At 41.0% G+C, this 13335-nt stretch overlaps 1 protein-coding gene across 1 annotated transcript; it reads right to left on the bottom strand.

The window, feature by feature from the left end:
* Positions 1 to 1131: 1131 nt before the first annotated feature.
* dcaf12 (DDB1 and CUL4 associated factor 12) lies at positions 1132 to 13001 on the bottom strand. Its single transcript, XM_050038141.1, has 9 exons — positions 12578 to 13001; positions 8901 to 9191; positions 7011 to 7289; positions 6476 to 6536; positions 5498 to 5691; positions 4653 to 4718; positions 4144 to 4306; positions 3337 to 3515; positions 1132 to 3188 (listed from the first exon to the last, which is right to left on the bottom strand). The coding sequence occupies exons 1-9, from the start codon at positions 12635 to 12637 to the stop codon at positions 3030 to 3032; spliced, it is 1452 nt and encodes a 483-aa protein (XP_049894098.1). The 5' UTR covers positions 12638 to 13001; the 3' UTR covers positions 1132 to 3029.
* Positions 13002 to 13335: the final 334 nt, after the last annotated feature.

Here is a 13335-nt window from a genome sequence, read left to right as displayed (position 1 = left end):
TCTACCACCACAGACTGTCCTGTCCTGAAAGCCACCATATGGTTGGATAGTATTAAAGGGGAACTTCACCCATTTTCAAAATTCATACATTTTATTCCTATGGTCTAAGACAGTCCAAAAATATCAGTTAAAATCACCAACTCTCATCCAAATTGAAAATCTAGAGTGCTAAACCTCAAATTTGTGATATCATAGGATATACAGTCTGGAGCTGCTCCATAGACAATGAGTTGGGAAACATGGATGACACAGAGCATCCAGGGGTATATGGGTACATTTTTTGTTACAGGACTGAGAACACAGCAGTAGACTAAAGCTCATTTGGCTATATACAAAATTAAACAATCTGTGGGTCCAAAAAGCAGGCCCCCATTCATTGTCTATGGAGCAGCTCCCGACTTTATGACATCACAAGTCTGAGACTTACTTCCCTGGTTTCTAGCTTCGACAGGGAGTAGCTCATGTTCACAAATATAACTTGGACTTCCCTAGGCCATGGAAATAACCTTGGAAGGTTTAATTTAGGTGGCGTTCCCCTTTCATAGCAACAGCTAAATTAGCAGTGAACAGAGGTTGAAGCAAGTTATTGTTCTGCAAGGCAACAGTAAGTCTCTGAACTCATGTCCTAAGGCAAGTTTCATTACAAGTCATGATGTGCTAATAATGTATGAAATTTACAAAATTCATAGATGTTTTTCAAAATTTTGCATTTGTCATTACAACTTCATTGGAAGTTGTTACATCCCGGTCTATAATTTTCAACCTACATGTTTAGCATACTGCAACTTGTTTTTGGTGACCACTGCAGTTTTTATATGTGAACTAAATTATCATAGGATAATTCAACTGGCTCTCAGTATTGTTTATTCTTCATGGCTCTCTCCTGCAACTAGATAGGATGCTGTTGGATTGGTTCAAAGTGGATCTGGGGAATTAAGTGTTAATGTGTTAGGAATGAATTGTGTTAATGTTAGTTGATACAGGAAATGAGGGGAAATGAGTCATCAAATTTATGGCTCAGTGTGACTCAAGTCCTGCGACCTGAGTCCACACCTCTAGCAGTGACCCATTTCAATCCAAAAGAAAATCCTTCAATCAGATAAATGATAAACATAAAAAAAAAAAGAAACGTTACATCAATATACATTTTATTTTTATTATTTACTCTTTTTAAAGATTTAATAGCTTGTTTTTTTTCAGATGTTTATATCTTACAATATCCTCAGATTCAGTCATTTGTAAAAACATTCATGAGGCATGTATAAAAAAAACAGGGCATCACCAAGTAGACAGATCAATCCACACACTTCCTCAGACATATACATAAAAATGTATGCAATTGTCCCTATGTATTTTACACATACATATACACATTTATATATAAAATCCACTTTAAAAGTGTTGGTTATTTGTTCAATTTGTGGTCGTAATTGGGGTTTCTCTTTTCAATGTCATTATCATGAAAACTGGAGAAAAGTTCCATGTAGAAAAAGGAAAACTATGATCGCCTGTGGCAGTCTTTCACAGAAAGACCCAAGGAAGGCAAAAACGTAACTCAAGCCTACCCTGCCTCTACCAAACAAGGAAAAGAGCAGAATCACTCGCTCCTTGGTACAAAAAAAAAAGAGGAAAAAAAAAAGTTTTACAACTGTGACAACCAATGTGTTTGCCTGCAGCATCTAACTCCAGGGTAGAGTCCAAAAAGTCTCATTAATTCTCCTTGCATCCTTCTAGCTGGATGGTTGAGAAGGTCAAAATAAGCCATAGCAGATCTTCTCCTAAGTTACTGAGGAGTCGTCCAAGAACTATGGGAGGGGGCTTAACCCAGTAAAGGCTCCTCCATCTCTGATAATACTGAATTCGCTACCAAAACTTATAACCTTAGGGTAAATTCTCTAGTAATACCAGAACGGTTACAGATCAGAGTCTGAACACCACTTAAGGATAGATCTGCTGAAAGCATTCTGGTCAAAGAGCAAAGGAACATAAGCAAAGGGCAAAGAGACAATATATCCTTCAAAAGAAGCAGATATAAACACCCCCGACCAACCAAATAAAGGTGACAGAGAAAGGGGAAAATAAATACGAATAAAGCAAATTAGAATATCAGCAGGGGGTATTGCCTGTCAAATCACACACAGTCAAAAAAATAAAATATGCATTTGTTGGGATTAATTCAAAGCAGAACAACACCGCATTTAGCAATCTTAATGTTTCTCCTTTGTATCATCTCAGTGAGAGAGACATGAACACAAGGTCCCATTTTGATTGGCTTCTTCATTTTACTTCTGCCAGGAGAAGAGAGAAGTTCGTTCTGATTGTTGTGGGACAGGACGGGCTGTTCCAACCAGTTAATGTTCTCGATCAAATGTCAAACAGCAATCCGTTTCAGTCCTTCAAAATGAATTGTCTCTTCAGTCCGTCTTCCTCTTACCCCTCTCTTTTATTGCCGTCCATTTCAGTGAGAGAACGAAAAGGAACTTTTAAGTGAAAAATTCCACAGCTGTTTCACAAAGACGCCATCTTTTATCACAGAGGAAGCAGCGGTAAACACTATCCTTACATACAAAAACAAGCCAGCAAAAGACCATAGCCTAATCCCTGCGGGTTTGATGTTTTAAACGATGAGAACTTGTATTACTTTATTCTTAATGTTTTGCAGTACTCTTCTGAGTTGCTTAGTGGCAGACTTCACAGCTCTTGAAAATTACTAGTTAATTGTTTGTACATTTTCATATAAAACGAAACTGAGTAGCCGAGGTGGAAGGAGCAAACTAATAATTGGAGGAGAAGGGGATAGTGTAGTGGTGGACACAAACATACACAACAACAATATTCAAAGCAGTGACACGGTGAGGGCAAGATCATGCTCCTGAGTCCATGTGTGAGCAAAACAGAGTGACAATTCAATGAGCAAGAGGGATACCAAAGACAGCGACGTCAACGGACTTGAAGAGGAAGAGGGATGGAGGGACTGGTTAAGATCTGGACAAGGATGTAGTGACAGAGCGATGGATGGGGCGAAGAGGCTAGCTCCACAGTCCTGCGTAGTTGCCATGCAGGCCGGAGCAGAGCGGTCCACCCGCTACAAAAAGCTTGGTGCCAGAATCGTCGTAGCAATGGGTGTACACCGCGTTGGGGAAGGAATGAATGTCTGAGAAGTAACTCCTCCACGTCTCATCGTGATTCTGAGCAGAAGAAGAGAGGAAAAATTATGAAAATGTTAGTAATCCATGACTACAATGCTTTAACACTAGTGTCAGGACAACTCAGTTAGCACTTTTCAAAAGAAAGGACTAGTTTATTGGTAATAGGAAGAAAAAAAAGAAGTTGTACCAGCCAGCCTTTCCCTGTAGTGAGTTTGAGGATGCCATCTCCTGGGCACTTCCGGTACCCTCCAGCTGGATTCAAAGGGTTCTCCAAAAATCTCTGGGCCCGGATGTCGTAGAAGAGCAGCGAACCTTGGCCGGTGCCCACTGTCACAATGTGTTCGTAGAAACTCACTGACCGGATCCCTGCACAGACACAGATGTCATGAATGCAAAGCTACTCCAAAGTAGTGGTATTTAGTATGCAAACATCAACACAAAGTAGTTCAGCTGCTTTCTGCTTGTGTTATTAGCTTGTTATCCCCCTCAGGGGGATAACAAGATAAGCACGTGTATGCAGGTTTTTTTAAACATGAGAGAACTAGATAGACTGCATTTCTGTTGCCAGTGGCCCAGAGCTGTGTACACAGCCCTGCAACAGACAGGTGTGCCTTTGTGTGTTTTTTTTATTTCCTGCGTCATGTTTGATGTCACCAGAGGGCAGGAAAAGAGGTTAGTAAATAGTAAAAAGCAGCATGGAGGCCAGTGAAAATGTGATGGTGCTTGTATGTTTGAGTGCTGCTCAGAGGGAGATAGACAGTATTTTGTGGCAGCCTGTCACTTTATTGGCACGTAGATCCAGGTGTTAAGCCTCCATTATTCAATCAGAGCTGGAGCAGATAAGAACCTGTGACCACTGCAGTCATTTGACCCAGGGGTGAATGCAGATTGTAACCTTTCGTATTACATAAAAAAGCCAGATGCTAGCAAGTGTTAGTTGGGGTTTTTTGTGTAGTGGGAAAAGGGGCTTCACAGAATTTTACAGATCACTTACCGCTTCCTCTCTCTCTGGAATTTACTGACTTGATGCTGTGTGTGGGCTGCCGTGGATCCAGAAAGGAAACATGAGCCTGAGAACCCACAGCGTACACCGACCAGTCCTGTCCATATGCCAGACACACATTCTCTTTGCAGTGAGGCAGCTTGGTGGACAGTATCTAGAGGGAAACGCCACTGAATGTTAAATGGGAACCAACAAAGGATGATGTCAAGAACAGTCCTTCCTTCTTCACGAGGGCGAGTATGTACGGCTATCAAGTACAAAAGCTATCCAGCACAACTCCACTGTGAAGCTACATTAAATAAGAAAAGCAAAAGAAAATTAAAAATAAATAAATCGAAGATTATCTAATGTTTTGGTAACTGACCGCATATTAAACTGATCTGGTGTTTCAAAACAAACTACAACCATGTTCTACATTGGTTACATGTATCACCCTAGTATGAAGTGTGCAGAGGAAATGCATCACATGATTATTAGTCAAACTATGCATTGTGATTTACCTTGCACAAGTTGTGCTCAGCTTTCCAGAGGTGAAAATAGCCATCCAAAGACACAGCACCCAATTCCTGGAAAGGTTAAAACGACATGGGAAGACAGATGTAAATGACTGAAGCTAAAGTGGGTGGAAGCAGAACACAGAAACATCATTTCCTGCCAATAAACCTTTTGCAAGTTTAGCAAATTATGCTCAACCTCAATGTTTTTAGTATTAAATACTCTAACACAAAAGAAAAAAGAAAAAAGTTATCCACAAACCACTTCTGCAGCAAAATGCATTCCTTTGCTGTCAATGTGTATAATCAGAGTGTTTCAAACACTCCTTTCTCCATGTCATAAAGTATGGGTAAAACACAGCTTTCATTTGTAGCTACTTTAGAACGGTGTTAACACTGTTGCACATGACTGTTTTATTAACTTGGGTGTAACAAACAGCTTATTGCACACAAGTGATGAATGGAAGATGTGTATTGAGCTAGATTTTGATTAAGTGGAGGTGAGCAGGCTCTGTGGATGAGTTACTAATTAAAGCGAAGTTCAACACATTCTTGTACAAACAAAAGGGTGCTAACCTACAACAGCAAATCCATATATCACATAGAGAAATAAAATGGGCTATTTAAATCCCCTGACAACAGTCAATTAATCATTAACATCAATGAATATGTATCAATCAGATGACATAAATCTCAGTGTTTGAGTTCCTGGGCTCAAATGATCTTTTTCTCATAGCCTGTTATTTCCTAAAAACTGGCACCTACTAAATTACGCCTCGTAATAAATATTTCATGAACAGTGTAATCACATCACATGGTTTCCCCAACAGCTGCGTCAGGATAAATCTTACTTTATGGTTGTTGTTGAAGGCCAGAGCACGGACTTTACAGTTGTATGGGTTGGTGTACTCCTTTGGGATGTCCTTGAGGGCACGGTGGGAGATGTGGGCGTATGAGGGTACTGCCTCCTCGTTCTGGCTGCGTTCTGCCTGGCTCATTACTTCCTCTGTCACCTCCCACAGGCCCATGGAGCCATCTCTGGACCCTGGGAAATTCAACATATAAGACAAATCTTGACTCCTGCTTAGTTACAGTATGTTTCTACTAACAGCATACAAACGCAACACATAAACATAGGACTGTCACGAGGGTATGTAGTGAAGAGTTGTGAAGGCATGTAAATACTCACAGAACTCCCTAAAAACACAGTATTTCACCTGGGGGTGGCGCCTTACATTCTGCATCACATAGACTGTCATGTGCCTGATGCACTTTCTCATCGGCTCACATTTGGTTGTCTCGTCATTTCTTGGATGAGACCTAAAAAGTTGCTTATTAACCGAATCTTCGCCTTAACCCAAAGTTTAAACCTACAGTAGAGCCCATGCCGAACTGTAACTTTAAAAGGAGAGGATTATTTATTCTTATAATAAATGATTTACAAAGGTGCAGTCCACATTTTGCTCCTTATACGCTACTGTTCATACAGCTGCAACAGCAACAAGACCTCCCTGCAGATTTTAAATGACTTTCCCTGACTGCTGATAAATTCTCAAATTGACCATCATAAAGTTATACTGGGAAAAATGTACAACTAAATAGTGCTAAAATGTATTAAAACTTAGATTGACTAAATAATGACCATCATCATATAAAGTATGAACGTGCCCGAGCTGAGATGTCCGAGGCCGTCACGGATCCAACCAGTGTGCGCTGCTATGTCCTGCAAAACCACATCCATCAGGGTGAAATACTGCATTTTTATGGAGCCCCTAAAGCTCACAAAGCTGTGCTCATTTCACACAGCTAAGATCATAAAGACAACTCACCAGAAACTGCCATGTTGTCACTGATCCATGCTATGGAGAAGATCCAGTCATTGTGACCTTCCTGAAAAACAAATGGCTACCATGTAAAAGCAAAACAACAAGGTTTACACAACTCTGGGTGCTTTGATGTGAACTGCTGAACAACTACTGCTGAACAGCGGCAGCACAAGATTAACTAAATATATATGATGGTTAAAGAATTACAGTATTTTGCTTTTCTGTGGTTGAAGGTATGCCAATCAGGGAATCCATCACTAATGTTCTGTTATCTTGTCATTAAAAGTGTTGAATTGGAAAATTTGTCATTGTGTGGCACTGGATAAAAAGTCAAGAATCACAAAAGTCATGTTCTGGGGACAATAAATAAAATTCGGCTAATTCTATTACAAGTGCAAACATTGCGGCTGGTGCACAGACATGTTTGATATATCTGGAAAGCGTTGACCCAAACTGATTTACTGCAGCTCCAGAGAGGTTCAGCAGCCACAGGCCATAACTAGATGCCAGTAAACCCAAACAGATCTAAACCACTCACATCTCCCACGCAAACAGGGTCCAGTGTGGGCAGCTGGTAGATGGCCAGGCTGTTGGGATTGTCTCCTCCTGTGGCGAGCAACGTTCTAGAGGGGTTGAGTTCAATAGCGTGGATCCCACAGCCCTGCTGGTCCAGCCGGGCACGAGAGCCTCCTGTGGGGTGGTAGTGCTGCCCCGCCACCACTGCACCCACCACTCCAGAGCCTCCACCATTACACTCCCTGTCCTTCAGCATGGGAATGCGCGTTATCTGGCCCGTCAACACATCAGCTACAAAAAGCTGCAGTTGAAAGAAGAAAAGACATTGAATCAGAATAAGAGATTCAAAAGTTAAAACAAAAACTAGAATTACCGCCCTGCGGTTGTATGGCCTCGCGCACCAGTCAAGTTTCTCTTACAGTTTACATCCATGTCTGTGAAACATGGATGATTCACCAAACCCCCCCCCCCCCCCAAACCTCAGCAGCACAGAAGATCTATACAGTCCGCACAGTTTCAAGGTGGACAGCCAAGATTAATGTCCCCAATTCAGTATCTGAACACTTCTCCCCTTCTGTTCCAAGATTAATGTCCCCAATTCAGTATCTGAACACTTCTCCCCTTCTGTTCCTGACATATGACATTGAGTAATGGCCAGAAAAGTGTTTTATGCAGAGTATTATGATGTCACAGTGAAGTTGTCCTTTGACCTGTTGGATAAATGAGGTCATCAATTCATCATTATTTCCTATTACACATTTGTGTGAAGTTTTGTTATAATAACTGTAAGAATTCTTGAGTGATGGCCAAAACGTGGTAAATGTTTTTTAATGTCACACTGACCTTGACCTTTGACCTTCAAACACCAAATTCTAATCAGTTTGTTCTTCAGTCCAAGTGGACATCTCAAATTTGATGAAGTTCCCTTAAGGTGTTCTGGAGATGTTGCATTCACGAGAATGAGACAGATGCAAAATCACAATGACCTTGGACCTATGTTCATCGTTAAGTCCAAGGACGTTTGATCTGAATAGGGAATTTCTTCAGATTCGACACAGTGTGTGTGTGTCCGGTGATCTGACTGAAACAACCGGGCTGACATTCATCCAGTAGAAACATTCAAGAAACACTATCACGGATATGAGGGCTGTAACAGTTTGTGTTTTCGTAACTAACTGTAACGGTGCACGGGTCACGGTTCTGTTAGTCTCGCATAGCTAGACTTCTCCCACGCTGTGCCAGTGCTGAAGAAAGTTCTGGCTGAAACAATCATTATTCTGCACAACAGGAAAAAACAACATTCTGGGTTGTTTGTATTTCTTCAAACCAATCACACATGTCTTAGGCAGCACTAAGCTGTGGATGGAGCGACATTGTTCTTGCAAAATCGTGTCAGGAGGGATGTTATTTTGGTGGAGCATTTGTGCATAGGGAGGTGAGCCCTGGAATTAAAAAGGTTTTCTAAAAATGATAAATAGCAGAGGCGCACCACCTTGCCTGAGATAAGGAATGCCTCTGCTAAAGTCTAAAGAAATTGCATTTTTATGAAATACAATATTAAACTTAAGATTCAGGCAAAATGAGAAGAGGGACACATCACATTGCAAAGGGAAACCCTGCTGACTTTAATGAATTACTTAGTTACTGAATCAAAACCAAGTAATTTGAAAGCCTAACAATTATTTCAGCTCCATTACTTGCATTATAATTACTCTGATATCAACCTTGTTACAGTGTTAACATGACAGTTGCAATAATCTGAGTATTGCCCTTCTCTTTTTGTAATCAAATTACTTGAGTGAATGTAATCTTACTGATTAAGTGACAGTACTCTCATATTAACACCAAATCATGGAAATATATGGGAATTCCTAAACAATTAACACAGGTTATTAACAAAATGACATCTCACCGTGTTGCACTTGGTCCCACACACCACCTGCCTGTGGTTGAGCCACTGCGAAGCAAACACCTTGTTGAGTCGCCCCAGTGAGAACTCCCTCTCCTTGAGGATGCCAGGGAGCCTGCCAGCTGCAAAGCCCCGAAGGCTACGCTGGAGCCGCAACTCATGCTGCTGTTGAGGTCTGAACTCCCGCCCCCGGAGGGCACATACCACTGAGCGCCGACTGCACCACCACTGCTGGGCATGGCGTGATGAACAAGAAACACGGCTCCGCTTGTGTGGCGTTTGACACCAGCCCAGCTGTGAAAGGAGAGGGGAGAAAAAATTAATCAATTTCCAGATTTTTTGTGGGAAAAGCACAACTTATGTCAAGTCCAACATGTTTCAGAGATTATCAATTAGGGATGTAACAGTGCACATATTTCTCCTGCACTGTTCAGTACAGAGCGTTCAGTTCAGTATGCAACAACCTCAGTTTGGAACAGAAATTCTAAAGGCCAGGTTTTTCAGAAAACTTAGCACTGGTGCACTGGTTGCTGGTTATCAGCTGTAGCATGCTAGTCAGCTTAGCACAGTAAGCCCCGATTTGTACAACTGATGTCAAGTATGCCCGTGGAAACACTTCAAACATTCCAGTTATGGCAGCATCATCCAAATGTGTCAATTACCAGAACAAGTCAAAGACAGACTGGAAGGCAAGTCTCCCGCTGCAGATTTGGACCATGTCAAAGCAATAAGTAATGCTATGGAGTGGTTATCGCTGTGTATATGCAACCACACTCACATATACTGTACATTGTAGAGAATCAAATTAAAGCATGTGGTCAAAGTGCTAGAGCCCCACTATAATGTGCCTTCTCATGTGCATTTCCATCAGTCTGTTGTGCCTCCCCTGTACAAACAAGGGCAAGCTGCAGTACAGTTCAGGAATTATTAACAGGTCAGAGTTCTAATGGAGCATTGCTGACATTTGTGTTTTTACCTCTGTCAAGGTGGTCATGCTTCCGGTTTGGTTTGTTTGCTTGTCAGCAGGATTACAGAAAAAGTACTAGCCCCATTTTCAGAAAACTTGCTGGAAGGGTGTAGCACATACCAGAGAATAACCCATTAAATTCTGAAGCAGGTCCGAATCAAGGGGCAGATACGCAAATTATTTTTTCTGCACTCTCAGGGTGTTCTTCTAGTTTGTTCTTGTTATTTGTCTTTTTCTTTTGACAATATGTCAGTATTCAAGTGCCTTAACTCTTACAATAAGATTTGTATCCCATGAACCACCACTGAATCTTTACCATTTTCAAAATGAATGCTGAAAACTGCACCATACTGTGATCCCAAAACCAAGGTTCATACCAAACCATTTATTTTGTATACCGCTACTCCCTTACAATCAATAATTAACGTTTTACATGGAATTAAAAAGAACTTACAATTACATTAATTCATGATATGACTATATATCAAATCAAACAAGTCTTCAAAGAACGTGATCTCATTGCATCGGACCTTCTTAGCTTTCAATAACTATCCGCGCTGAGCCGTACCCATCCCCCAGAGGACTGTGGACACATATGTGTAGCTCGCTGGTAAAGATTTAAGAGCCTTAGTGGATCATGGGAGTATTACAGCAAAACCACACATCCACACAGTCAATGACACTTCATCAGGATGGGTCAATACAATCCTAGTGCACACAAGAGCGCTGAATTTGATCTTGCTCAGGTAGGCCAGTGTTATTGTCCGTCTATAATGGAGCTTCAGACTACACCTATTGTTAGTCAGCAGACCCGCTGACTGCATTATCACTGGTCAGGAAAACACAAAATCTCTTTCACACAAACACATGCTAAAAAGCGTATTGGCTGAATCACATCATGTCACACCAGTCACACTTTTGTCTGACCATCCATTTAACCTTCGTAACACTAGCGGCTTGTTGCAAAGACTTTAATGGGCATTTAGAAACCAAACTTGGTCTGTGCAATTACAGCTATTCTATTCACAAACTCACAATTTACAACCTTAGGTCACAGCGGCAGCACAGCTTTTAAAAATGTTATTTCACTTTATTGTGCTGGTTTATCATTACGCTTTGGTTTAACAGATTTATTTAGCGACATACACTATTATTGCAAAAAAATTGCAATTAAAAAATTGTCAAATAAAATCTGTAACTCCTTTCAAATTAAAGTGGTGACAGAAACTGACAGAACAGTTAGTCTTGTAATCAAATGAAGAAATCATCAATTGGATGACTTTTTATTAATTTTAAAGCTGCTTAAACAATGCAGAGGACACAGAAGTTTGGATGCTTTCAGGTGTCCTTGAGCAACATTCCTCTCTTTTACAGGTAAACACTAGTTGCTAGTCATTGATCTGTCAGGCATCTATACTTAAAAGAAATACCAAAAAACGGGTATAATTTTTTCCAACTCTTTTTACTGCTCAAACAGAAACTACCAGACATTACAATAAAACTACAAATGCTTCTGATAACTATTGTCTCAGCAGGACTGGAAATTAGCACAAGCCACTAGCCATATGCTGATAAAATATGTAATGGTAATCTGTTGAGTGGCTGGAAGATTTTGGAAGCCACAAGCAACAGTGTCAGGTGAACAAAAAGTTTATTTCCAACCCTGAACCCTGGCCTAATTACTCATACCCATTATAAGATGTGTAACAGTACTGGGCCAGAGGATACACACAAAACGTACTTATATTCCCTGGACCTCAAAGGGATCTGAGGTGCTGCAGCTGTTTTTTTTTCTTGTGGTCTTTGATTGTTATATCTGAGGTGAGTGCCTGATAAATTGCTGATATGTTTATGGTCTAATTCCCCTGGTGAATAATGGTAGCCCCACACGCCCAGACATGCCTTGACATACAATGCAGATAGGGCAGGTCGTACAGTAGCTTTCATGCAAAAACAATAATACTGCAAACTAACTTCTCGTTAAAGCCAACGAATATTTTGTGGTGTCAAAAACTGAGCTTAGGACACGTTGTGAGCTGAGGATGTTCGTGCTGATAAATGTTGGCTGTCAATTAGGCAGAGGTCCATTTCATTCTCCTGGACAGGCCGAGCAGTCGGCCGGTTGTTCTGTATCTACGGTAGCTATGCTAGCTAACTGCTAGTTAACGTTTTTGCTAACGTTAGCTAGCGCTATAGCTAATAATTTGACACTAGCTATGAAACAAACCAGGATTCATCGATGACTAACGATATTTAGGATGGTTACTAGAGGGTGACATGCAATGCCCCATCAGAACAAGGGACTGTCAACGTTATCTACATATGAAAATGTTATTTAACTGTGACTGCAATTAAATAACTGCCATAATATGTTGCAATAGCTAGCCCTTTAGCTAACGTTAACCTGGCTGTCGTCTTGATAACGAACTGCCGTTGGATAACGTTATGCTAACATTAGCAGGTACTGACTTTCGAATAGAAACACACTAATTATATTATTGATTAAATAAGACCACAGCTGTGACTGTTTTGTGCATGTCATGTCGACATAGTCTAATATATTGCAGTGGTTAATTTGTTGAAATGTCTTCAATAGTCTGCCTCTGACATGGCTTGTATCAGCTAACCCTGGCTAGCCCAGTGCTAGTTAGCATGCTAACACAACTGACTAGCGTTGGCTAGCTAACATGGATCAGCACCGGTTTCCGCCTACCTGTTGTTGGTCCTTGGGCTCTCCTGCCTTCCTTTTCCTGCTAACTGTTTTTCTCGCCATAATCTGATACACACAGCTCCCTCACCCACATGGAGGGTAAAAGTGACGCTGGACACTGGATCATATAATGGCGATATGCTATTTTGTTCCTTGGCCCTCGCTGGAAGCGTCCGACGACGAAGAAGGGCGATCACATACGGGAGAGGTTGGTTAGTCGCTGGTTGAGATTGCCGCCGACTTGCTGTCACTAGCTTGCCTTCTGGGCTCCTAAACGATACTACAATCTGACCGTATTCCTTTTTCAGCTTCGACAACGTCGCTAGCTGCTGCCAGAGGGTTCACGTTCTCTTTTTTTTCCTGCCAAGTCGCGTCAGCAACGGCGAAAGCACTGGGCAGCGCGCAGCCGCACTCAAATTAAACATCAACAAAAACAAGGTCGTACGTGAACGCGAGCGTCATGCGTGCTCGTTCACGTCGACTGCGTGAGCTCATTGATCAGATGATTCTGGTTAGTCTCCGTTTAAAGGACATAATATTTTGTTTCAGTAGCAAAATGGATCGTCAAATTGAACAACTTAACATATATTAATAAGTAAGTTAATATGTACAAATATAAACTGAATAATTGCCTTTTATTTATTTGATAGAATTTCAGGTAATATATAAATATCCAAATTAAATCATAAGTTATCAAAGGTTTGTGTTCTGTTAAAATGCAGTTTTATTAAATGAATGTCAGATTAACAGAAATAATTTAA

The sequence above is a fragment of the Epinephelus moara genome, chromosome 24 (genome assembly GCF_006386435.1).
Source record: "Epinephelus moara isolate mb chromosome 24, YSFRI_EMoa_1.0, whole genome shotgun sequence".
NCBI lineage: Eukaryota > Metazoa > Chordata > Actinopteri > Perciformes > Serranidae > Epinephelus > Epinephelus moara.
This window is presented reverse-complemented; position numbering and strand designations above follow the sequence as displayed.

What these genes read in the sequence shown, in the direction of transcription:
- dcaf12 (XM_050038141.1), bottom strand. Translation starts at nt 12,637, where the DNA reads ATGGCGAGAAAAACAGTTAGCAGGAAAAGGAAGGCAGGAGAGCCCAAG. An exon ending in AGCCCAAGGACCAACAACAG is followed by an intron (nt 9,192 to 12,577) that starts GTAGGCGGAAAC and finishes CTCCTTTCACAG; the next exon opens with CTGGGCTGGTGTCAAACGCC. An exon ending in ACCCTGTTTGCGTGGGAGAT is followed by an intron (nt 6,537 to 7,010) that starts GTGAGTGGTTTA and finishes TTTGTTTTTCAG; the next exon opens with GAAGGTCACAATGACTGGAT.